The sequence below is a fragment of the Zonotrichia leucophrys genome, chromosome 3 (assembly GCF_028769735.1).
Source record: "Zonotrichia leucophrys gambelii isolate GWCS_2022_RI chromosome 3, RI_Zleu_2.0, whole genome shotgun sequence".
Taxonomy (NCBI): Eukaryota; Metazoa; Chordata; class Aves; order Passeriformes; family Passerellidae; genus Zonotrichia; species Zonotrichia leucophrys.
In genome coordinates this window covers 102,602,352-102,629,722 of record NC_088172.1, presented here as the reverse complement: position 1 = coordinate 102,629,722, position 27,371 = coordinate 102,602,352, and the positions used below count along the sequence as shown (strand labels likewise).

General features: G+C 45.7%; 1 protein-coding gene and 1 long non-coding RNA gene across 4 annotated transcripts in view; both read right to left on the bottom strand.

The window, feature by feature from the left end:
- Positions 1-1,945: 1,945 nt before the first annotated feature.
- On the bottom strand, positions 1,946-23,750 carry LOC135445052 (uncharacterized). Its single transcript, XR_010439443.1, has 2 exons — positions 23,667-23,750; positions 1,946-3,680 (listed from the first exon to the last, which is right to left on the bottom strand). It is a non-coding gene; the product is annotated as an uncharacterized LOC135445052 (long non-coding RNA).
- Positions 23,751-25,226: 1,476 nt separating this feature from the next.
- Positions 25,227-27,371, bottom strand: part of CCDC85A (coiled-coil domain containing 85A) — a 70,051-nt gene continuing 67,906 nt past the window's right edge. For all 3 annotated transcript variants that reach the window (XM_064709731.1, XM_064709735.1, XM_064709730.1), the window contains one exon: positions 25,227-27,199. In XM_064709731.1, the coding sequence (XP_064565801.1) occupies positions 27,110-27,199 (90 nt within the window). In that variant the 3' untranslated portion in view covers positions 25,227-27,109. The remainder of the gene's footprint in view (positions 27,200-27,371) is intronic.

The following is a 27,371-nucleotide window of genomic DNA, read 5'->3' as shown; positions in this document are numbered from 1 at the left end:
AAAAACCAGTTTAACCCAACTAAACCTCCAGAATCATGTTATACTCCATGTCAGCTTGGTTTGCTTAAGCAGCAACGGCAATAAACAGTTTTTGTACAGCTTTAGTGAGGCTGCTCAGCCAAATTTCAGGGACTCTGAATCAAATGCCAGAGAAAGCAATGGAAAAATTCCCATTGCATTGAAAGGTCTTTAGACATGGGCCATCTACCATAATGTCCTGGCAGAGCTATTCCTATGTACATCAGTATAAATACTGACAATTTGGGAAACCTCCTTTTTTTGCCTGTTAGTTACCTTAGCCCAGATACATCCTAGAAATACCCCATTAACATGTCTATACATTGAATCTGAAGCATGGAAGTAACTGACTATAAATCAGCCTCATGTCCAGTTAAGGCCATGATCCTGATATGCAGGATCAATTTACTTAGGAACAATGTGATTGTTCAATTTCTAACCTAACATCAGATTTTCCTAGAAGATGTTGTCCTTAATGCTCACCACTAGAATGCATAAACACCTTTTTTTGCCCCTTTTCCCTAAAGAGATTAAATGCATTTACTCCTGGAACCTACTTCTCTACCAAACTGTTACAGGAGACAACATTTTTACTAGGCTTAATTAAAACTCGTGTTAATAAGAGAAAGTGTAGTAAACTAAATATAGCTAATATTTTATTGTAAGAAAAAATGCTATTTATTTATTATATTAGTTATATTAGCTATATGATGTGTTCACTGTATGCTACATATTTATTATATTGGCTATATGATGTGCTCACTGTATGTTTAAAGCATTTAACATAAACCAGAATGTGTGGTTAATACATATAAATGTTATATATCCATAGAATCTGGAGATTCTTAAATGTAAATTGAACATCAGTATTTTCTGTAGTACACTGCTTTCCCTTGTGGCAGGTAAGAAATGACTGATTTATCACATGTAAAAGCCCTGAGGTTGTAAAAGCTTTTTTCTGAGGTCCCAGTGCAGCCTGGGCTGAGCTCTGCCCAGCCACTGATTCCTTGCAGCACTTTGGGGGCAATCCAGCCAGATTTGATTCCCCTGGAATGCAAGGCCATGCATGTACAGCCAAAGTACAACAAGCACAGCCAGATGCCCCTGCTGTGCCCAGGACATGCACAGAATCCTCTCCTTCTCATCACTTTTCACCACGTGTACAACAAACACTGGCAGCTGCCAAACCCAGCTGTGAGAGCTGCCCCTCCTGCAGAGCCCACAGCAAACAGCCCTGTGGTGCCCAGCAGATCAGCTGTGGGCAGGAATTAATCCCAGGAGAAATACTGGTCCTGCCCTGAAACCCCATGATCTGGGGTCAGGGGTGTCAGAGCAGCAGCCACTCCTCAGTGGGGTTTGTCTGCTCCCCTCCTCTTCCCTCCCAGGCACACAACCAACTCATGGCTGCTCTTTATTTGCATTTGCCCTCCTTGTGTTCGTAAGGCTCAGTCTCTACAACATCCAGATGCATTTTCCCCCACAGTAAAGGATAAAAGTACAAAAACTGCATTTGCAGCACAGATCTGCTTTCCTGGTCAAGCACAGCCCACAGGAGGCCAGGCCTGCTCTAGAGCCCACTGCATGCAAGAGAACATGGATTACGTGACCTTTTCACCATTTTGCTGGGTTTTGCTGGTTTGGTAGCACTGCCCTTCAGGTTTTTAAAGCTCATTCCAACTCCTGCTCCTCACAGGGACCAGTGAAAGAGGCTAAAGCAAGCACAGCCCTGTGGGCCCCTGCCTGGAGGGAATGTCAGGTATGTCCCACATGCTATGACAGAGGTGTATGGTCAGGAACATCTACAGTGTTTTATAGGACATAAAAGGGAAAATGGGCAGCAATAAATTGTAGAAGTTATGCCTTTTAGCATCTGGATGGCCACTTTAGAAATTTAAGACCTCACCTTTAAAAAGTGAAACAACTGAGCTATAATTCATTTTTATTTCACTTCCCCATCAAAGATTTTCACTCCACATACACCACCTTTTTTTTTCAAAAGCTGTCAAGAACATAAGAAATTTTGCCTTGAAGAAAAACACACAGCTACTTCTTTCCATCCTACAACATGATGTGTTTCAATCCAGACAGGTCTGCAGCAGCTCCATTTATGCAGATTTTATTTCAGGAGAATCCACCAAAGCAGGGAATGATTGTTGTATGTGAGAAAGGCTAATGCTCCAGAAAGGATTCTGGAAGGTAGATACTCCAGGAAGGACTCAGAGAGCCATCCTACACTACAGGCTCACCTCCTGCACAAGGCTGAAGCAGCTTCAGCACTGAGCTTATCTACTTCAGCCTTTCCAAAATGTGATTTCATGGTCACAGAGTGTCTCGTTCAACCCATTTCTGAGCACATGGCACTTCGGTTCAATGTTGGGCTGATTTTGCCGTTTCTGCCCTTACATCTTCAGCTCTCAAGGTGGAGCAGCACCTGACCCATGGACACCTTGAAGAAGCAAAGTCACATCTCTCCTGGACCACGCCCATTAGTTGCCATTTCTTCAAAAGTCCATTTTTACTGCTGCTTAGGTGAAAGGTGTTTGTGCAAAGCTCTGAGGTGCCTCCATTTCTATACAGAACTTATACAGAAACTTTTACTAATCCAAAGCAAAGCCACAGTACAGGTCCTTCACTCTTCCTTTTTTTTGAGAAGTGGAAAACCTTTGGAGCTCCTTCACCCCCGATGATGCAATGAAGGCTTCCCCTGCTTCACCCAGCAGTTTATTGTGGTGTGTATCACAGGTTCCTCCCTATGAGCCTGCAAACTCCCACAAAACATTGGGTGGGACCTATTTCTCCTGACTTTGGATTAATCCACGGTCACACACACACATCTTTACACGGGAATTAATACTGTTTAGGATCCCAGCGCCCTTTGGGTCCCATTTTGCCTTGGGCAATGGAAGCTCCCCAGGAGAATGTGGGTATTTTATGCCTCCTTTCCCAATCAATGCACCATAAAACACGCGCTGAGGTTCCTCTCGCAGCTCCAAGGAGCCTCCCAGCAGAGCTGCCGGGAGCACTCGATCTTCCTTCGTGCCTTTGCCTGCCGAGCGCCTCCCGCGGTGCCCTCAGCCGGAGGACGAAGCTGTGTCATTGCAGAGGGCTGCGAACGAGCCGCTGATTACAGAGCACAATTAAGAGACACCGTGCCGGTCCCTGCAGGCGGGTGCATCGCAACCTTCCACGCTCCAAAGGTCAGACGAGCGAGCACAGTGGGAAGTTGGATCCCTGTCACCGGGAAGCTCATTGCAAGCAGGTTCTTGTCTTTGGGGAAAGGCACGTAGAAACATTTAGATTTAATTGCGAGTGGCAAACCAGAATGCCAACGAGATGACAGCAAGCTGGTCCTCTGCAAGCATATGAGATTCAGTCACCAGCTCAAGCCAGGGAAAAAAAAAAATCAACATTAAGAGCTTAGGAAGGTGATAAAGTTCTGTCCAAGGATATAAGGATGTTCCTCAGCTGCAGTGTGGCTTGCATACATTCATTGTCTTTGAGAAACCCATCTCAAGCAGGCTTTACACCACAAGTCTTTCACTTACACCACATTTATAGCACTTTCCTGTAGAGCTTGACAACATTGGAGTTTGGAAAAGCAAAGCTCCACGTGAGTTTTCAGATCTCTGCAATTTAGGCATGTCCTTCCATATTTTGGGTTCCTATGTGAAACAGAGGCTCACAAGATTACAGCCCCCTGTGAGCAATCCCGAAGGGAACAACAGCAAACCCCGTGTGAGCACAGCTCTCCCTAACACCAGCCCAAGTCCTTGCCCGTCCTGCTGCACATCCCTGCTCCAGCTGTGACCACAGGGATCAAGGCAGGCTGATGCTGCACACCTCGTGGGCTAAGCTTTGTCTCTGTAAATAAAACCGGTGCTATTTTTGCTTTGAACAACCTTTAGCAGCTTGATCCTGCCTCTGGGAATGGGATTTCCTTTACAGAAGCACATTTGAAGGATAATTCACACAGCCCCACTAAGAGCTGAGGAAAAGCTCCAGAGGGAGCGGACCCAGAAGGTGAGTGCCACTCACTTTGATCTGCAAACTCTCACATTTTGCTCCATTTATGCAAACTTCAAAAATTCAAAGTTTCTGCAAACTTCTTATGCCAGGATGCAAACTGGCATAATTGCTAAATTTGTTTTGTGTGGACTATTCAAGGAATAAACTTGTAAATAGATGTCTCTTTTCCCCCTATGTCTTCAAGGGGTTTGATGGAGTGTCTGCTGATATTTGGGCCAACAGTTGCCAGGGGCTTACAACTGCACAGTAACTCCCACACCAGGCTAGAAGTGCTGGGTTTGCACAGTCTGATCAGAGAGAGACAGACTGACACTCTTAAAAATATTTCTGCTCAGACTTTCCCTTCTGTCTCAGAGGAATAAAATGTTTTCCAATGAGGCTGAATTTCCCCTTTTGTGGTGCCTTCACATCATTCTCTCAGGCTCCAGAGACAAAAGATTTTTAAAAAAATTCTTTCATGTCTAATTTCAGTTTAACTTCTGTTATGACTCTCTGTCTCTGGCCTTGTACCAGGATTTCCTCTGCCTTCTGAAGCAAGAGTAAACTCAAGTATTAAGCAAAACCTTCTATTTAAAAAGAAAACAATTGAACTTTTCATGTGTAAACCTACACATTTGTTCTAGAAATTTAAAACTGATCTATCATCTCTAACACCTCTATAAAAATCCCATGCTGAATGAAACTGAGGGCTTTTCCCCTTTTGTTGACAGTACAACAAATACATTCAAAACAAGAGACAACTGTGCACAGACAGTGTGAGAGTCAGAGCAGACGAAGAGTTAATATAGAAAAGCTGATTTGCTGTTCATTTTCAGTGCCTGGGTTGTCCTCTCAAGTTTCAATCTGCACGTTGTACTCAGATTTCCCAGAGATCACAAAGCCTGGCAGGCACGGGTCCCTGTGTCACAGGCAGGCGGGCCCTGCACCAGCAGCACCTGCTGGGACACCCCCAGGTGTCTGACTGCCCCCAGCAGCACAGACAGAGTCACAAAGGCAGCCCTCGCGGCTGACAGGGAGAAAGGACACAGAACAAAAAGGGAGACAATGCAGACAGAAAAGATAAGCTGAGGACACAGCACAGCCTTGATCTCTCGCTGATCTCATGCCCTCAGCACGGCTGGAAGCTCTGGCTGAAGCACAGCAGACTGACTTAGACCAGTCCCAGTTTCATTTACTTGGAAATGAAAGTTGCTGCTGGCAGAGGCTCAGCACAGCCAAGGCTCAGGAGCAGGCAGGAGCCAGCTGGGGTACCTCAGGCAGCAGCCATGGCCCCTCACACACACTCAGATAGGGGGGCTGAGCTCCTTCCAGCCATGCTGAGAGCTCTCCATGCCCTGCCAGGGATTTGGGCACAAAAGCAGCAGATAGGGAGGGACAGATCTGCTGGAGTGGCTGTGAGATCTGCAGGCACCATCAGATACAGTGGCTGCAGTCTGCTAAGTCTGTCTGAGGAGGTATGAAATCACACCCAATTGGTTCATTCTGAGAGTTGCAAATATCACTGTTTGTGCAAGAATCATCACAATATAAATGTGATGCTATAAATGTTTTTTAAAATAATCTTTTATGTACCTAGGAACTGAAGTATGCAGAAAGAAGTTTAAAATGCTGGAGCCAAAGGAGAAAGTTGTCCTCTTTGTTCTTGCCAGAACGATGCTCCAAATTCCCCAGGAATACATTGCCTCATAAAGCACAAACTCTATTTCCAAATGAGCTTAAAACCCCACCAGACACACATGTGCTCCCAGACACAGAGCTCCAGAACACCAGGAGAAACTCCTCAAAGATTCCAGCATAATTTTTCCTTACAGTGTTGTACGCAAAGCCCACAGGCCATTTCTGACAGCACCTGTGCAGCCCCACTCTCACCCCTCATCCACAGTGTGGCAATGCTGCCTTTAACAGGATGCTGAAAATCCAGCAGCACCCACAGGACAACAGCCCAACGTGTTCTCCTCCAGGGCATAAATGTGGTGCTGTTCCAAAAGTCACTTTTTGGTTTAGGTAACAACAATCCAGAGCCAAGGCCCAGCACTGCACAGCCCCAGCAGCAAGGGCATTTCATATGGAGATGTGGCATTTTAAAAGGAGTAACTTATGGCTGTATAATTACAAACAGCATCATTATGCATGTGCACGACCAAGGGAGAGGACAAACTGAGGTCACCCAGGAAACTTTGATGCTGGCATTTCTTCACCTCAGAGCATCTGACTGTGCAGCTTTAATAATATTCTTGTCATGAAGGGGTTTTGTTTAATTTATATATAGATTATGGGTTCTGTCCATTGGCAGACACCCACAGTCTTGGCTGGATGCAGTTTAAACAGCAAACCTTCCCTCTGCTGGAAACACCTGTTTCAGCCAGAAGAGCATTTCATTGCAGGTGTTACACTCTGAATGAAATAGGAACCTGTTTTGATTCTGGGATCTGCCCAGGGATGACAGCATCATTTAATGCACCCATCAAAAGTTACTAACTTGATCATTATGGAATGGGGAACAGTGCATATGACCTTTGTTTTAAATTACCATTGCAGACTTTTAACAGGTTTCTCAAAAGTTATTGTTATTAATGTGAATATTACATAAATTAAATCAGCCCCTTACAGTCAGTTATCACAGCGCTTAAACAAGGGTGATACCTGCTGAAGTATCAAGAACTCTGTTGTCCATAAAGGAGGACTTAGATGGAGACAAATCTATTGCCTGGTAGAGATAATGGTAAAGGCATCACCAGAGTTCATCAATTGTTTTAAACAGGACAGAATTTTGCAGCATGTCTGTGGTTAAATGGGCACAAGCTGATATTGGCATCTGCCACACCTGGCTGGTGGGTGCTGGATGTTGGCTGGGAGGGGCAGGGGGCACTGGGAGGGGCAGGGGGCACTGGGGCACCATCCTGTCCCACACGCTGTGAGCCTGCAGCCACCATCCCCTGAGCTCTGCAGCCACCCATCAGGGTTAGTGTCACATTTACAGCCAAGTCTAGAGAGCCACACAAGGGAACAAATTCCTAACTCACAATGGACTGCACTTCTTTGAAGATGCTCCCTTTTAATTTCAATTTCTAAACGAGGAGTGAATGAACTGTTTGGCCATTCAGAAGGAAGGACAACAACCCAGTCACATCCCACTCTGCTGGTTTGTTGTTCATCTTTCTTTGGTGCCCCCCCACTAGGATCAGGGCTCTAGTGGGTCTCACATTTGCTGTGCACATTTGATTTTTTAGTCACTGGAGGAAAAACTGCAGCAGTGGGTCTGGAAAAGGTCAGTTCTGGAAGAGCTGCAGTACACACAGCAGGGATCAGTGGTTCCCTAAGGATGTCCCCTTGCAGGTGCCCCAGTCCCTGGTGAAAGGCCCAGCCCCAGGTTCCAGGCAGGTGTCTGTGCTTTGGCCTTTTCTGGGCAGAAAGGGGTGAGTTCTGATGGTGTTCAGAATCTTTCTAACAGCCTCCCACTCCTCACAGTCCCAGTGAAGAGTTGTCAGGGCCCTGAGTGCCCTCTGAGGGGCCACTCCCCTCTTTACTCCATTTCATGTGCCAAATGCCACCTCGTGAGCTACAGTACCTTTCACAGAAATCAATGTAGAACTAAGTTACTAAGCATGTGAAATTGGCTACAAATAGCAAAGGCATTCTTCCAGGTAAGAGTCACATTTTTTCTATCATGCCATAGTTTTCAGCTATTATTGTCATTTCTTAAGTATAATTATATATAGTTGGGGCTAAACTGAGTTTACAGCCTGTTGTAATTCCATGCTCTCATCTATTTTTCTGCCCCAGCAAGCCTAACTGCCAAAACCAGGAAAAATCCACCCAATTTACAAAGAGAAAATCATTAAACCTATTTCTATCTAAACAGCAACTTAAATACCATAAATTTTAATACTGGGCATTGCAAAGGGCACTTGGATATGTACCGTGCTGCCTCCACTGATTCAGGATGTGCAATAACTGTGCAATACAAGTCACTAAAGACTCCAAAAGCTACTGGAAATGGAGCATGTCTGGACCTGTGGAGCACCATGCCAATGCTGTGTTATCCAGCTTTTTACCTGGCAGCTGGCCCAACCCAATAAAACCAATTACCATGAGATGTTTTACAAATGGAAAGCCTGCAGTTAGAGACAATCCAAGAGCTGAGCTCTGTGCAGCAGGCAAACACCACTGCCAGTTGTTTTGTTCTTGGGGAGAAAGGGACCATTTGCTCCTGCTCACTCCAACAGAGAGAGTCACAGCTCCGTTCTCTGGATCTGCTGCTCCTGGGAGACAGCAGCAGAGAGGACCTGACAATCACTGATAAGATCATTCCCTGAAACACTTGCAGATCCTCTTTCATACTATGCAATTTTTAGTTGATTTTTGCATATCATTTTTTTTTCACACATCCCTCAATCTGCCACTGCCACAAGGTTTCATCCAGTCAGGTCCAACATGCAGACACAATTTCCTTTTACAGAGAATCCCACAGACTCCTTCAACCCAGCATCAATGTAGGAGATTTCTAAAAATCCTCCACTCCCTGCCAGAGCTTTCGGATTTCACACAGGAAAGATCACACAGCTCATGGCCTCGCTGCCACTTGCTTTTGGCACGTGGCAGGAGATCACAAGTGTGACCCAGAGCTCCTGACAGGGAGCAGAGACACAAATAAAGCTGCTAAAGCAGTCCTGGTGCCCCCAGCCACCACACCCAGAACTGGTTGCCACCTGTACCACGGCACATCCCAGTCTCACATCCAGGATTCTGTTGGCATCAAAAAGCACTGTTGGTATTTACCCTGATCCTCTGAAAAATTAGTGGGAAATGAAAAACCAACACAAAACAAGGGTCTTTGCTCGGGATGGCAAAAGCAGGAAGATTATTTGATCAGGAGAGTAAATCTGTCTCCTCCACAGGCATTGATATTTGGGATGGCACTGAGCCACCATTTTCACAGTTCCAGAAATTCCCTTTCTGGGCTGTAACTACAGACAACACCATCACTGTTGGATACTCCCATCCCCTCTCCCAGCTCACACCTAACTCACCTTAACACTACTGTACAACAGCAAGGTGGCTCCCTCACCCTGTTGCCCTGATTTTTTAAGATTTTCTAAGCCTTCTGATGTTTACATTCTTGTAATGAACTTTCTCACACACTTTCTGTAAATAACTCATTTTCTTACATTCTCTTATGGAGGAGGAGAAATTTAATGGACTGTTGGTTTGTCCAGTGGAGAGGTGGCACTGTCACCCTCCAATCCAGTCACTTTTAGAAAACTATAAGTGTTAGAAAATAAACTTCCCTTTTTTCTTCACCTTGAGAGCAGCAGTGTGCACTTGTGTTCTTTCGTGTCTTATAGTGACATCACCCTGTGCCTGAATCCAGCCAGGTGCTCCAGAGCCCCCTGGCTTAGGGCTGGGGCTCCCCACTGCTCCCCACACATATCCATTGCTGTGGCTTTAGGGCAGAACAATTCATTTGCTGCTGGAAGGTTTGGTGCACTGAGTCTATCAAGTTGTTTAAATTATTGAGAATATTTCCTGGCAAGTGCCAGCACAACACAGTTTTTCACTCCTTTTTCTTCACTGTTGCTCCCATCCTAATGGACCCTTCCCAGAGCCCTCCTGGGAACCCATGAGACCTGTCCTCTCCTGCCCAAACTAGCCCAGGAAGCAGTGGCTGATACAAGGCAAGAGGCATCACACCAAGTAAATGGCTCATTAATGAGAATGTTCAGCACAAAACAGACACCAAAGATGCCTCTTGAAAGAGGGGATCTGACTGCAGGGAGAGCCAAAAATAGCACAGTATAAGGAAGGACACACAGCCAGGCTCCCAGGGACGCTTCTGCCCAAGCAGGAATCTTTCCCTGGGAGTCTACAAAAGCCATTCTTGGTGTCACCTGCTGCCCCATTTGCTGTGCTCTGTACAGGTCACAAGCAGCCAGCTCAGCGTGTTCAGGTACAATGAACACCACTGTCAATGCCCAGCCTCCAAAGCAAGGCAGGCTCCACACTGCCAGGGACACCTCCAGAGCAGGGGACTCGGACCAGGCTCTGTGTCTTCTCTAAAGTTCCAAGGGCATTCCCTTCCTCCCAAAGAAGGTTCCCTGAGCAACGACTGCACCACTTTGGAGCACCTTTCCCACTGCTGAGGGCACCTCTGCAGGCTGTGAGCCCTCAGTGCAGAGCTGCCACCAAAGTCATGCATTTGAAACACAGTGACTCTGCAGCCTTGGCCAAGGGTTCCAGCTGCACTCCCCAGCGTTATGCTCACTGTGCTAAAAAGCACCTGCAAAGCTGTTCTTCCTGGTATTTACTTTGTAAAATTAAAGTACAGGGAGGAAAAAAAAAAAAATCAGTATCTTTCTGCTGCCCCTTAGTTTGCATAAGCAGTCAATGGTAAATGTCAAATGGCAGCAGTGCATTAGAAAAGGATCACACTGAAAAATTCCATCTTCAAGGCCAGATCCCAAACCCCTCAGCAGCCCCAAATCTGCTCCAGTCTCACACACAACATCCTACATTAGGAGCATGTACACTAATGCCTAATTTAGCCACCACAGCTCCAGGAGTGGGAGTCAGGGAGACTCCAACAGCACATATGCAGAGGGCTCTCTCTATGCTGAATTTTAGGAAGTGCTCCCCTGCTTCAGACAGCTCTGCCCAGGTTCAAAGCAGAGAACATGGAATATTGTGAGATCCCAGCTCATTAGAGAAGCAGGTGGGGATGTCTGCAGCTGAATAAGCAGGTTGCTTTGGGAATAACTTGAAACAGATGTCCTGTCTTAGTGCTCCCTGAACATTTGCTGCAAATAAATTGCAAGTTCAGGGTTTAAGGCTGAGTCTGTCATTTATCTCTTTAGCAACTCCTCTTCTGTTTTCTTTTGCCTGTTTTCTTTCAGAGCAGAAAATCTCTTCTGTAATAAGATGACTTCAGAAACTAGAGAGCAAAATCTGCTTTGTGATTGAGCAAGGGAAATGAAGGACTCCCTGCTGGCTGAGTTTGCTGATATTTCAGGTGGAGAACACTGGGAGAGGCCCTGCACATCATCCAGGACAGACACACATTCAAACAACATCAAAGCTCACTGAAGAAAACCATCAACCAGGCTTTATTAAGGGAATTTCCCTTCAAGATATTTTCCCAAAAACATTCATTGTTCAGGCTGGGGAGGAAGTTGGGTTTTACATATACTAAGTTTAGCCTGCAAACTGTAATTTCAGCACAGCAATGCATTTACTCATATCAAGTGTCTGAAAGAGATGAGGGACACTGGTTCTGACCCCATACCCAAGTCCTGGGAAATACTCACTCTGGACTAGAACCATATTTGCCAAGAGATTACTTAAAGTGGATGTTAGGGAGGCTTGATTCCCCTTCATTCAGGAACATTTGCTTTGAAAGACTGAAGCACAGAGTGTTTCACCCACAGGCAGTTCTGGGAGGCTGTTTGGAGACACCCCAGCCCCTGCCAGAAAGCAGCTACTGATCATCACAAAGCCCCTTTCACTTCCCTTCTAGAAGGTGCCATTGAGATCCATTCAGGTTTGGCAGCCAGCCCCACCGGGCAAGGCCCAGAACATATTTAAAAAATGTTACACAGATAATGTACAAGAGACTAAAACAGGCAACAGCTTCTAACTCTTACCAGCACAGAAAATGGGATGTACAAGTCTATTGCCCTCACCCACAGTGGTGTGCCTCTTCTGCCTGTGCTGCTGGGATAACCTTTCCTGAGTGCAATTCTCTTAGTAATGTGTCTAACTCAAAACTCTGCAAAAGAAACTTCCAAAAGTCTGCACAGAGGACTAGCTCAAGTCTCAAGACAAAGAGGCAATAATTCAGCCACTCCATCAGCACTACCAGAATCTAATGTAAAATAAATTCCATGGGAGTTTCCAAAAATGTCAGATGACAATAATACCTTAGTGAGGCAGAGCATATTTATGCATCCTGTTCATTAGCTGAAAAGCCTGTCTGCATGACTGTTTTTTCTCATTTGAATTAATCACACTGTATATTAAGAAGAGACCCGCTGAGCTCTTTGATACATAAAGTATTTAAAAGATGTTATTAAAAAAGTTATTTTGGAAAATTGCAATTACACCTCTATGTGTACACTTGCATTTATTGCTTCTCTTCCTGTCAGCCTGCATCAAACAGGAGACACAGGAGCGTTTCCACAGCCAGAGGTTTGGAGCCATGCTAGGGATGTTTCCAGGGAAGTATTACAGTATTGTCCTGGTCAAAGGCTACACATCTTCCAACATGTATTTCATACTAAGTGTATAGAGTCCCTCAGCTTCTACACCCCTGTTCCAAATGCAGAACTCAGAAAATCCAAGCTCAGCCCATTCCATTAAGTAGAACCAACAACCTGCTGTGCATGGAACTCCTCTATGTGCAGCATCTCAGTTAGTCTGGAACGTTAAATATTTTAAAAAGCCCTTTGCAAGGCAACAAACCCATCAGTCCACCAATGTGCATCCCCTTATGTGAATTAAATGTCTTACCTAAAAGGAACATCAACTTTTTGCTTTGGTCCTTACAGGCAGACAATTTTTCTAGCTTGAGATTCTCTTCCAGCCGATATAATAAACGCAGCCACTGCCAGTTTATCTCCATTTACTCTGGGATCAGGCAGCTCTTCTCCCTTTCTGATCTTCACCCCTAAACTATCTGTAGACAACAGCCTGAAGCATCCAGCCAGCCCTTAAAGTGATGCTTGGGCACTGATTTTTGTGTACAGGACAAGCATAATTTCTGCATATAGGGCTATCACCCTGGTACCATAATTAAAAGCAGGAGAATAGCAAAGTTTGAACTTCGGAGCCCTAAAATCTCATGAAATTTGTGAATCACACAGCAAACAGATCTCACTCAGACCCCTGTGGACAGTGTTGGTAAAGGCTGACACAAGGGCAGCAGCTCCAAGTGCTAAATGGATAAAGTGGCATCTCCAGCAGAATTTTTCTTCATTCATTATCAGCACATTTTCAGAGTCACCACATAGCCCTGCCCACCCCTCCCCACAGGGATATGGGTATCAAGTCATTCGTCAGCAGAATATTGTCACATTTTACAATATCACCCTTAAGTACATGAGCTCTCAACAGGACAGTGCTGGGGGTTATTGATTCTGAACCACTGACACAGCAGACAGCATCCCCTCAGCAGGAGAGATGCCCAAGGTCAAACGCCTTCTTAAAATACACATTTGGCTACAGGAGTTTCATTAAGTCCAATAAACCATCAGGTATTGACTGGTGGCACTATTTATAAATAATCAACCTGTGCAGTGCTGACCGTTTTTTATTTAATGAAATTTGCTTCCTCTTGTCAGTGTCAGGTACTTTGAGTCGGCAAAACGCTGTGACCTCTCCTACACTAAAAATGAAACTGTGTGTGAAACTGTCATAAAAGCCCTACTCCAGCTCCGGAAATAGCATGTATCTATTTAGGCAATATAAACAAGATGTCAAGTCTTTAGGAGTGTGAGCTGCTGAAGCAAGCACCAAACCCTCCCCAGACACTTGCACACCACAGACAGGGAGCGAGGGAGCTCTTTCATTCAGCCTTCATTAAATAAATAATACAGTATGCACAACGAAAATTTTTGTTATTGCAGCAGTGACAACAACTCATTCTGAATGAAGACATCCAGGAATGAAAGTGCTCACTCTTTGTGCATTTCCTAAAGAGAAAGAATTTCCTAAAGGTGGGATTTCTTGTGGAGTCCCACAGCACTGTGGGCCCAGCCAGGGCAGGGCAGGGCCTCAGCAAAGCCTCCCTTCTCAGAGCCCCAGTGCAGGCCCAACATCCTGCTCTGCTCAGGCCCCACACCCTTAGTTCAGCATTGCTCCCTCCTCCTTAGCCCAGACCTGGCAGGAGCTTTATCCACAAACTTCATTTTGAGTTAATGGCTCTTTATTTCCCAGTGGAATTTCCTTACTCCTATTCTTTATACCACAGTGGCCGAAGTAGGGATACCTTTTCCTCTTTCTGAGGTAGTTTTGTCACCTGACCTTTAAATTCTCAGGTAGGGGTGGGGAATCACACACACAAAAAAAAAAAAAAAAAAATCCAGGAAACATTAGCTCATCTCTTCAGGCCATTCTATATTTAGCAGTTCCCCGGTGTGCTGCCATGTTTCTAATTGCTGCAGTCAGAATACATGCAGGAGAGGGAGCTGCTGTTTTACAGAGGAACAGCCCTTCCTGCCCAGGTGTGAGGTGTGGGATGGCAGCTGACCCAGCGCAGGAGCTGCCAGGGTCAAACACAGCACCCTCATTGCTCTCTCCCTAAGGCCCAGCCTGGCTGCTCTCGCCCTGGGAGCTGCCTGGGTTTGTTTCCATGCACACCCTCCTTTCTCACAGCAAGGGGTGCACTCCTGGTGTGTGAATGCACACAGTTACAGTCACTACATTGCACGGGTATATTCTGATTTGCAAGTGAGCAGCATTCAGTGACCTCACACTGTAATGAATATGGGGCATGGAGAGATAAGGAGTTATTACAAGGCAGGATTAAAACCCTTCAGTTGATCTGTATTGATTTTCCTTTTGCCGTACTGCTGCCCGATCATACATCTTCCCATTCCCATCCCACTGCCGGGCAGGAGGGGGCACGGCTCAGCCGAGCCTGCAGGGTCTGGCACAAATCCACGGAGCAGAGGAAAAGCCGCCGGCGGCATCCTTGAGTGGTTACAAATTACAGACCTCTCACCGGGGGACCGGGCTGGAGCCAGGATCCAGCTCTCAGCGTGCCAAAGGCAAGCACAGCTAAATTACACTCGCAGTGGCGCTGCCAAGCAGCCGCTGTGGCAGACCCGTGCACATCCACCCACGGCAGCCCAGGCACGGAGGGGCCAAACTGCTCCCAGGCTGTCACACTGGCCCAGGTTTAGCCCTGTCCAGTGGAACAACCAAAATCCCCTCGGGAAAGGCAGACAGCAGTTGCACAGTGGCAGTGCTGAGGGACAGCTCCCACACCTGCACCTCAGCAGCCACAGGTGCTGCCTTTGCTGCTGCTCCAGCACAGAGCTCCCTTCCCTTCCAGCCCAGACTGACCCAGGAGCAAGTGCTATGTGACCAAAGAGCTCCCACCCCTCCCTGCTGACCGGGAAGCAGCAGATCATTGGAAAGCAGGAATTATTTTCAACCTTGTTAGCATTTGCCAAGCGTCATTTCAACCCTAACATTATCGGTGTTTAATAGGGCCATACTGGAAGTCTTTGAATCCTGCAATCAATACAGCTGAGCTGCTGCACAAAATTTACAATTGATCTGTGTTTCACTTCATTAAATGTTAGTTTTACAAGCTTTGAAGATAGGCCTGCCTAAAATTGTTTAACAACCTGTGGCTGCGCCATCAGCTCTAAACGGCCACGCAGCACTGGCTGAAGGCTAACCCCACTAGTCAGTGATCCCTTGCCCTACAGCAGCATCAAAATCACTTTTAGCAACCTGTAACGTGTTCAGCAACATTCCTTTGAGCTCAAAGCATGATGACACAAACCACTTAGAGAGAGAGCACAGACAAGAAAACTGAAACCCTGGGCCCACTTTCTCTGAACACCCATCTCAGACATCGCTGAGCTGGCCACCCTACAAGCCTCAAGAACTCTTAAAACTTCTTCAAATACTAATTTTTTGAACATACCAGCTCCCCTGGAGCAAGCAGGTACAAGTTGTTAGTCATTTGGAGACCACACAATCCTCAGGTGGACTAAGCCATACAGATTTGCAGCAATAATAACATGCACACCCAGAAAATTAATAATCAAATTTCTTTCTGGCTTCTCTTTCTTGATGCACTGAGTTAAGAGTGAAACACAAAACCTTGATTCCTGCTACACCAATGGCTGAGAGGATCTATCAAGCCCTTACTCCACAGGCAGTGCTCTGCATGGGATAAATTATGAGTTCTGATAGCAAACCATCACTCTGCTACCACTACTGACACACAGTGTTACTTATCTTCTAGACAAGTGCAATATTTTAGTGCAAATGGGTTTATGTACTAGTATTTCCTCATTTCTATGGCCTTGCCTCAACAGCCTCTATATTTTCACCTCCACAGCCAACAGCTAGTAATGGAGAAAAATACTGTACATTCATTACAGATGAAAACAAAAAAAATTTCCACATCCATTATTTCTTTATGCTCTGGTTAAAGGTTACGCTTTCCTCTTCATTCCTGTCTCCTGCAATTTATTAAGCCCTTTGCCAGGGTAATTCTTGGAGTAGGTAAAAATCTATTTACACAAACAAGTGATTTATTGTACAAACTACCAGCTAAGAATCAGCATTCCTGAAAATTAAAAAAAAATATATATATGCATACATATTGGTAACTGAGGAACTTTGTCACCTACCATGTGCAGACAGCTGGGGTCTCCTTGCTTCTCCTGCCATCCGGAGCTGCTGCTGGGAACGCTGCTCGGCGCCTTTGGCAATGGCTACTCACGCTTGTGCCGAGGGCGGCTGTGCCCGTCCCGCCCCACACCGGGGCCCTGCTCCCCTCAGAGGGGGCTCAGAAAACCAGGCCAATTTACAGCCCAAAAATGCAGCTCCCCCATTCACCAGGCAAGCAATCGGACATGGCAAAAGCACAGAAAACATTTCTGCATTGGTACTCCATATGGCTGACCAAAACCTCCCAGATGTGTCACTGTCATATTTTCTGAAAAATCCCTTGCCCAGGATTTCTTCTCCTGGAAAGCTGAGAAGCCTCAGAGAGAAATGAAAACAATGATTATCTGATTTGCTTCTCCTGTGTTTTGCTGCTTTGGAATGTGGTTTGGACATTGTTTACCAACTGGCCATTGTTTGATAGGTTTTATGTGAACTGTTTTGACTTAATGATCAATCACAGCCAGCTTTGTCAGGCTCTGAGGAGAGTCAAAAGTTTTTCATTATCTTTTAGCCTTCTCTAAATATCCTTTTTCTATTCTTTATTATGGTTTTAGTACAGTATTCTTTAATATAATATCTTAAAATAATAAATTAGCCTTCTAAGAACAGGGAGCCACATTCATCTTTCCTCCCAGCAATGGGGGACCCCAAAAATACCACACACAGATGCCACTGCTGAGGTGTTGCACTTCAGCAGTTACTCATTCCCCTGCCAACAAATGGGAAACCTCTTTTGGTTGCCAGGAACTCCATGGCCAGGAGGGAGACACAAATACCAAGTGATCCAAACCACGCCTGCAACACATCCCAGAGAGGTTCACAGCACCCACTACAGCAAAGGAATTCAGAGAACTCTCCTTTGGGCATCATTTCTATCTCTCATCCACGTCTTTGCTTTGGGCCATGCTGACAGCAGAGGCTGGGGAGTGGAATGCTGGACTTGGAGCTAAAGCACCACAAAATGCAATGTCTATTGTCCCCGTCTGCAGGAGAAAAGCTGTTTCTCTGACATTCCTCACAAAACAAACACACTCCTACAGGATAAAAGGAGCAGGGCGCTGCTCCAGCCACAGCCCAGCACGACTTCACAAGGCCCAGCAGCCTCTGCCAGCTTGCCTGGCACAGCCACAAAACCAACTCCAGACCCAAGCAGAAGAACTAAAATCAGCCCTCAGGTGCTAAGTTTTAGTCCTCTTTGAGCATTGACAAAACCCAGATGGTCCTTTCACTGAGTGAAGACCATTTTGCACCTGGAAAACTCCAGTTGGGCAGAGAAACCAGAAGGCAAAGGGGAGAAATCTGCTCATGCAAGCACTTTGCTTTGCAAACAGAGCTGTACCCCTCTAATCAGCATCAAATGTTCCTGTGCACAGCAGGAACATGTGCAGAGCAAACCTGTCTCTCAGAGAGATGAAGGCATTTCTTCACATCAATAAATATTTCACACTGATGTAAACAAAAAAACCCAAACAGACACCTGTTGCAAGGTTTAAAATTGAGGGAAAATGTGTTGAACAAAAATGGCGTTAATGAGGCTGTTTGGGATCTACCTTTCTTTTCTGAAATCATTTGAAGGATTGAAGGGCTGAAGTCAGCAGCAGATTGGAGGGACCTTCCCTCAGGAGCAGAGTTCAGACAGGAGGATTTTTCTGAGCAATGTTCCCAAGCAAAGGCCACCAAGCATTCCCAGATGCCTTCCAGTATTACCACAGCAAATAACACCACATAAACACTAAGCTAAGACCAAATAAAATAAGCCTGCTTTTCAGGCCCAGGCTCCACACACCCAGAGTAAACCCCATACAGAGTTACCCCTCTCCACCAACTTGTAAGGTGAAATTGATTTTTAATCCTTTTTAATCACTGCCTGTGACAATTCCCATGTAATTTACCCACTCCTCAGGAAATCGCAACAGACACACCAAAACAAGAATAGAAATTGCATCGTTTTGAGGTAATTTTCCAGTCATTTATACCCATGAAATCCCAGCTAACAGGACTGCCTGTGTAAAGCAGCAAGAGAAACATGAAGGGATTTGGGCCTTTTTTTTAAGTGAATATCTGGTAAATCAGCATTAATTTTCTGGTGGGTTGGAATATTGTAAGGATCACTCAAGTAATTGAAAACAGAATAAAAACTTGGGTTTGTGTGCAGTTACAGTTCAGCACTGCAGTCATTTTTGCTGCCCTTTGGACATCTTTATGTATCTGAAAGAATGAAAACTCACTGGACACATCTAAGCAGAGAGTAACTTTGGTTACACAGCTCTTTTCTAATACTATCCCTAAATTGATATAATTTCAGCTCCTCTCATTCAGGCCACTGGAATTCTGAGGCTAGTAATATGCAAAATAGGAACTAATAATGTGGTTAAGAGGCAGTTTAGCCCAAAATCTTTTTGGGAACATATTTAAATACTACACCTAGGGGAGAAAAAGAAAAAAGCCAGCCTAATATTTCCTCCCCAACCGAATGAATAGCATGGGGTAAGTAGACTAAACATCTTTTTCCCTCTTGCAATCACACTGATTTATGGACTGTTTACATATTTTGTATGATGACAGAAAACTAAAATGCAGCAAATATGACTTAGAACCCATTTTTTATAACGTGCATTCAGAAATTTTTCCTCAGTCTGTGACACCAACAGCTCCTGAGTTACTCACAGGCATAGGTGGAAGCACAATTGACTTATGTAGATTCCATCCAGACCAAGAAAAGTTCCCTCCCTCTATGACACAAAAGACTGGAAATCTCCAAATGCCACTTTTTTTTTCTTTTTCCCATCCAGACTCTCCCAGATCATTATTTTCTGTATTTATAGCAAGTACCTGTGCTGGAGGAGAAGGCCCGGTCCTGTGAGGGGAGAATGGAGCCGTGAGGGAAGATGGCGGAGATGGGGCCATGAGGGGAGAGAGGGGAGTTGTGAGGGGAGAATGGGGCCATGAGGGAAAAATTGAGCTGAGAGGAGAGAGAGAGGAGCTATGAGGGGAGAACGGGGCTGTGAAGGGAGAGAGCCATGAGGGGAGATGGCAGAGATGGGGCTGTGAGGGGAAAATGGGGCCATGAGGGAAAAAGTGAGCTGAGAGGAGAGAGAGAAGAGTTATGAGGGGAGAATGGGGTTGTGAGGGGAGAGAGAGGGGAGATGGTGGAGGCAGGGCTGTGAGGGGAGAATGGGGTCATGAGGGAAAAACTGAGCTGTGAGGAGACAGAAAGAAGAGTTATGAGGGGAGAATGAGGCCATGAGGGGAGAGAGTTGTGAGGGGAGACAGCAGAGATGGGGCTCTGAGGGGAGAATGGGCTGTGAGGGAAGATGGTGGAGATGGGGCTGTGAGGAGAGAGAGGGGAGTAGTGAGGGGAGAATGGGGCCATGAGGGAAAAATTGAGTTGTGAGGAGAGAGAGAGGATCTACGAGGGGAGAGAGTTGTGAGGGGAGATGACAGAGATGGAGCTGTGAGAGGAGAATGGAGCCATGAGGGGAAAATTGAGCTGTGAGGAGAAAGAGAGGAGCTAGGAGGGGAGAATGGTACTGTGAGGGAAGGTGTGAGGGGAGAATGAGGCCGTGAGGGAAAATGGCAGAGATGGGGCTGTGAGGGGAGTTGTAAGGGAAGAATGGAGTTCATGAGGGGAGAGAGAGGGGAGTTGTGAGGGGAGAGAGTGCGGAGTTATGGGGAAATGAGGCAGTTGAGGGGAAAATGGGGCTGTGAGGAGACGGGGTAGTTATGAGGGAAGAATGGCGCCGTGAGGGGAGAGAGAGGAGAGTTGTGAGGGGAGACTGCGGAATATGGGGCTGTAAAGGGAATTGTGAGGGAAGATGGATCCATGAGGGGGGAAGAGAAGGGTTGTGAGGGAAGATGGTGCCGTGAGAGGGGAGAGACGAAAGCCGTGAGGTGAGATGGGAGCTGTGAGGGGAGATGAGGCTCTGAAGGGGCTCTGAGGGTGTGTGTGAGGGAGGTGCTGCTCCCGCCGGTTCCCACCATCCCGGCTGCATCATGTGGAAAAGCTCACTGCAAACACCAGCTCCGGGGAGCTGAGGGGACAGAAACACCCCAACAACCCCTGCCCCAATCCCAGCAAGAGAATCCTGGGATGTGGCAGGACCAAGCCCTCAGTATTTCCCTCAACCAGGCGAGCACATTTCCAACTGAGACCTCAGCACCAATTAATTAATCGAGATCCAAGATAAAACCTTATCAGCACCAGTCTGGGCACTGATCACCGGCTGCCTCTTCTCTCCATTGTTCCTTTTTCCTGCTAAGGTAGGGATGTTAGCAGGGGAAAAGTCAAGCTGGCTGTCACATGGAACTATCCTCTTAAGAAAAGAGAAGGCAGCTTCAAAAGAGCTGAGGGAAGCAGCTGGGAAAGCTTCAAGGTGTCTATTTTTCATTTATTTGCCTTTTTTTTTTTTAACCAACTGCTCATTTTTACACCTGAAAATGCCTCCAAAGTGCCTTTAGAGCAGCACATTGATTGCTCTCTGCTGGCACATACCTGCCTTCCCATCCAGCTCAGCTTTCCATCAGCACTCACAGAAACATTTTCCTGGACACAGTAAAGTTATTACTTAACATAAGCACATATGGATTATGGATGCCCTGCACAGATATTCCTGCACTTTCCATTCTGTCAGGGTACCAACACAACTTCTTCAACCCTCAAAATGCTTCATGCAAAACTCTGAAATCTCTAATGAGAAGCCAAAGAGATGCTGCAAAATGGCCACAACAGGCTTAAAAATAAAAAAACAAAAGGAAGTGTGAAAATCGTAGCAGAAAGGAAAAAGGAAAAAAAACCCACACAGTTTTAACATCAGAATATACAAGAATACTTGTAAGAAAGTCTTTAAATTGAGTTTCATAATTTGTTTTGATTGAAGAAAAGGCCTTACTCATGACATCACTCATCTTGCACCTAATTGTATGCACATGTTGGGGCTCCAGCCTGAAGCAATGGGTTAATTCTCCAATTATTTCACAGGATTAAAACGACTTTTTTTTTTCCCCAGGAAATGTAGTGTGATTGTGAAGCCCATCAAGACATGCTATTTCATAATTAATTCTAAATAAAAAGTGAATTCTCTCCTTTGTCTAAATAGTTTGCTTTGGCTCAGCTAGGAGCAGCAATTAGCAGGACAGCCTCCCTGAACACATTTGATCTGCTACAGGGTTTCCTGCTGTGGATCAGAGGAACAAACCTGATTTCACACAATCCATGGGGTTTATGTTGGCTGGATGTGCTGTAATTAAAATGATCTTTTTTTCCCCAAGGGCTTTGTTTATCTGCTTTTGCTTTCTCACAGAGAGGCATTCACGTAGCTAATTTAGCACTTCTGTTGATTTACACTCCTGCTCTTTACCAGCTCCCTTTGTAGCATTCACTGTTTGTAGTTTGGTGCAGAAACTGGGACCTGTTGTTACTGGTGTTATAGGTCTGTTTTATTAGCAGGAGTAGAGGAACAGTTCCCATGGAAACATTCCCATCTTTCATGGTGTGCTTTTCCTGGGATTCTCAAGGTTGGGTAGGGTGGGCTCTGGGCCTTCCTAAATGGGAGCATGAAGCAGTCTGTGAAAACTTCTCCTTCAGCAGGGGGAGGAAAATCTGTATTTTTAGATTGTGTATTTCCTCTCTTATGAAGCCTAATGCCTGTGAAAACAGAGCAGCTCCACAGCCCCACACCACTGATTGATGTTCAGGCCAATCCCACTGCTCCGACAACAAACCGGATCCTATGTGGAAAGGGCACCGCCAAACCCAAGAGAACATTTTCCTTTCACTCTGACCTTTACACTTAAGCTGTGAGTGGAGCTGTGGTTTAGCAGGGCTCAGCACACCGGCCTGAGCCAGCATGGCCCTCCCTGTGTCACACCAGGCACTTCCCAAACTCCTTGGAAAAAACCCCAAACACACCATCAAACCCCTCCTGCTGCACAGTGGAGGTGTTCAGGCCTGGGAACACCACTGCTCACAAGCCAATCCCAGCCCCTGGCACTTACCAAGGGTGATGAGAAAAATAAAATTAAATCACCTGTGAAAGGATTAAACCACCTTCTCTCTCCCTCAGTGTTTGCCACACAGAGGTGAGCTCACTGCAAATTGATTGTCCCACCTAAACACAGTACAAGATTCACCTGCAGCAGCCTGGCAGGGCAGGAACCCATCCCCTGGCAATGGGCTCCCAGTGTTACTTTTTCCTTTATTTTTTTTTATCTGCAGCCTCACAAATATTTATTTTAATCTACTTCAACCTATACACAGTAGTGGGGAGCAAAAAAATCCAAAGAAACTTCAAACTTCAGGTCCACAGCCAGTGCTTTGAAGAGATCATTACAACAGGTTCTTATTCAAGAGGAGAGTAATTATCATGTTCTAACAAACACATTAAATAATTCAGTATTATTATTTTGGCAGGTCTTTGTGAACCAGGTGTTTAGGAAGCAGTTTCAGACAGGAGCAGGTGATGCAGTCTCTGGGGTCCTTCCCCACAAGCCAGTAGCATGAGGAGAGCCACTGATGCTTGGACTAGGCTGCAATTCCTTAGAGCCTGACTCCAGCAAAGCCCTCATATCAGCATCACAGGACTCTGTGGTTTTACTTATTTCCATCATCCCCATCAATATTTCTCAATTTCAGAATTACTCACACAGAACTGTCTGAGCTTCCACAGTTAAGAAAGATCCAACTAAGGTTTCTCTCTCTGGTCTATGTTATCTTAAGCATTCCAAACACAGTCATATTTTTATTTATATAAGAGTACTCAAAAGTTCATTTTCCTTCACACTACCATCTCTGTGTTGCTTGACTCCCACCAATCCCACATAGTCTTGCTAAGCCTTCCCCTGCTCTGACCTTTCACACACTGAAAATCTCAACCATACCATGCTATTTCTGGGATTTAAAAAAACCCAACCAAACAGGAGGAGTCTGGAGCCACCAAGCAGGAGGGGAAGGAGCTTTTTCTTTAAGAGTGATTCCAAGCAAGAGGATTTGCTCATTCCTCCTTGGCAGTTCCCCTTCCCCCTCACTCCCAGTATTGCACACACCAGACCCGAGTTGCCAGCTCTGGCAAACACCACCTCCCAACCCTCTCCTGCACGTGCTAGAAAGTGCCATAACCACAAATCAGCCCAGCAAATCCCTATTTGCTGCTTGATTAATTAATGCAGAGCCTCTATTTACTCATTCCAGGCAGAGCTGCTATCAAGCCAGCTGTTCTTACCTTGGGGACCTTGGATGACCAGAGCTGCAGTTTGGTGCTGGTTTGGGGACATACATGGCTGCTTCACCTGAGCCTGGAAAACACAAGTGTGGAGACAGACAGAGATTTTGGCATTCCATACCCAGCAGCTGCATTTGCTGGCTCATTCTGCTCAAAATAAAAGACAGTCTCATCAAGACTTTTTTTTCCACTTAAAAGTGGGGAGAAAAAAATGGGTGAGCTATTTTCTTCTGTATTAAAGTGGTGAGATCAGTATAAAGAATTCACACCACCCTGGGATTTACTTCAAAAACATTTGGGGAATTAAACAAACCAGTGCCCTGGCATGGCTGGTATTTGTTGGGGAGGCAACACAGAGAGCCTGGGGGGCATTTGGTGTTTGAGAGGTTTGGGTAGCACAAAGGAGCACTGGGCCAGGCACTGTCCCCAGGCCACAGAGGCTGTTTGGGCTGGCTCTGCTCAAAACATTACAAAGGGCACTCTGGCTTCATGCCACGTTCATAAACACGTCCATCAAGTGCAGCCTTTGGGGAACAGGCTCTACTGAAGCCAGTCACTTGCTGAAAACAAAGTGCCATTCTTTACCTTCTAACCCTTCAGCAAAGCAACTTTCCTGCAGTACAGAAGGTAAAATCCTCTCCATACATCCACTACACAAGTGCTATTTAAAATTCACTTGCACAATGAATTTATAGTTCATTCAGGCTCAGCTCAGATCCTGGGAAAGGCCCTGTAACAACATCGTCAGCCAGAGCAGAATTCTGCTAAAAACAGCCACACAAAGAGTCCACGAGGCTTGGCACAGTTGCATTTCACTGAAAAAGGCTGAACCACAGGGGCAGGGAGCAAGACAGAGGAGCTGAAGGTCCCCAAGAACTACAGCAATTTTTATTCATTAGCACAGAGGCATTTCAGCAGGCTACAGACTCTCCCAAGAGCCCTGACCCCCTTCTCCACACACTGCCCACTTTCTCCTCTTAGGAAGGTGCATTTTAAGGAGTTCCCATGGGATTTATTAGCTCAGAGATATTGATTGTACTAAGTATCTCCTTTCTCCAGAAAACTCAGTGAAAGTTCTCTGCTCTGCACCAAGAGCCAGCCCTTTCTCCTGGCCCACACGAGCCCATCCTGGGACAGGAATGTGGTGACACACGAGGCCACCAACACACTACAGGACACTGCCAGCCCCACCAGCACCCCTTACCTGAACAAGAAGACTCCAGGAGCTCCACATTCTCCTGTCTGCACCCCAAAACTGCTCTGTGAGGAGGGCAGGAAGAAAAAGAAGCAGCCCAACTGTCCTGGGGCTGCAAACACAGCACAGCTGAGGATGGAACGAGTTGCACCTGTGTACAATTACCCACAGCTATTCCTCGTTAAGCAGAAAACAGAGAAGCAACTTCACGTTGCTGGGATTTTTTTAAGACACCTGGCAAGAAAATCAAGCAAAATGCACAGTGTGCTGCTAATTTCTAAACCAAGCATTTTCAATGGCTCCTGCCTGTAAGCCCAAGCAGCTCAGAGCTTCGGTCAGTAAAGGAGAGAAAACAAGAGTGGGATTCTATAATTTATTACCATTGCTAAGATGAACACAATACTTGATACCCCATCGTATGCAGAACTGTAAAAAAATAGTTTTAATACAGTATCAAAATTTACACAAGTGTAGTGTCAAAAGACCAGTGTCCCTCTCTTGGCCCCTGCACACCCAGGGTGCAGGCACAAGTACAGGTGATACAGCTGTTCATACATACAGAGATAGGAATACAACAATTGAAATTGAACTCTGCAAACAATATAGGGCAGAAAACAACCTGGGAAGAGAACAGATCTCTGGCTGGGCTGGGGTTATATCAGAAACCACACAGGAGGGCAATGGGTCAAAACAGAAGGCTGGATTCTGCACTTCCAACTCAAGGAGAAGCAGTGAAAGGGAGTTTTCCCAAGAAAGCAACGCTGGATCAGAGGCCTTACATTGAATGGTACCAAGTGAAAATAACAACAGAAACCAACAGAATTACTGCTGCAAATGAACACACTTTTTCTGAAGACAGATAGCAGATTTACATCATACTCCTATATAACAAAAGATTGTACAGCAACAGAGCTACATTTCACTGCAGATAGCCCACAGATACAGTCCAAGCTCAGAAAAACAGAGGTTCTGACTTTGGCTCAAATCTCAGTAACCAAGAACAAACCAGAAACCCAGGAATTGTTGCATTCCTATTTTTTTAAATTAATTTTTATTAGTCTTTTTGATACTCAGCTATGGTAAAAAGTTAAGCAACAGCAGTCAGTCACAAGCCTGTTGCACATTCATACATGAAACTATCATTGCTTTAAGATATACACAAAATATCTATCGTTGTAATTCAATACACACAACTAGGATCATACACAGAGATAAAAATAAACTAAGCACATCTAGGGCGCCGTCTGGTCAAATCTCAGGCAATCTGAACAAGAGCTTTCTGCCTCATAATAATGAAAGGCATGCTCTGAGGATAATAAAACCTTTTTCTTTGAAAGAACGCTACAGTGGCAAGAAAAGCTTTTTTTTTAATAATGCAGTGCAATCTTTTAGATCCTTGTAGGCTTTTGTTAAACAAACCAGCATGTCTCTAAATTAAACAGTAGAAATTAGCATCCTGACAATTGGGATATAATTTCCAAAATAAATTCTAATGGAAATCCTGACTTGAGACCTGTAATAATGATGCCTAAGTATTCTGTTCATTAAAGGGCCGTTCATTAAACACCTTACACCTCTTCAGAAGATGTGCATCAAAAAGAAAGCTATCTTGACTTTCATTTAGAAAGAAATTGTGGATCACTACAAGTACTGTAGTTATGCTACACTACCGGCTGGTTAGGACTTCATGGTCTTTTAGCACCTCCAAAGGCAGGTATTCTACCAAAGCAAAAAAATCACCTGGAAATTGCCTAAGCACCATTAACGGATCCTTTACAGACTGAAGTGTGAGTTACTAAGAAGCGACTTCCTCAAACCTGCGGAGACCAAAGGCACAGTTTATCAGTGTCTCTCCAGTCTGCTGAAAACCTCTCTTAAATCCAGTGGAAAACTCGTTCAGACCTATCAGAGATTCACTGTAACTAACGAAAATAAAACTTATTTCGCGTAACGCCTGCAGAATCCCAAATATCTTTTGGTTAGGATGGCAATACCTCAGTGCTTCTAAGGGTGGAGTGTTGCAGTGAGGGCGCAGAGCTTCGTTAGCTGGGCTATTGGAACAGCAGGATTGGGGGACAGTGCCACACAGCTCCCTGGCAGGCCCCTGTGCAGAGTGTCCCCCCTTTCCAGCAGTCTCTTGCAGGGCAGACCCCGTGGTCAGATGGGGATTGGGCGGACGCAGGCGGTGCTTCCCCTCTCCTGGGCATTCAGGCCGTGCTCTTCAGAGAGAGGATGTGCTCAGGGCCTCTTACATGGGTCCTTTGTACTGATTTCCTGACAAGTGCTGTCTAATTCCAGGGCACGACCCTGCAGCATCTCCAAGTTTCCTCCACACAACCTAGAGGGAGGGATGGAAAGAGAGCTCGGTTATTATTCCCAGGGAAGGAGCACCGGTGTTCCCATGGACATGCATCTGGAATGCCACAGCTCGGCACACACACCATGCAGCACAGCTGGGACACAGGGCAGGACACACACAGGAGCAGAGACTGCCTCTCCAGGGACACAAC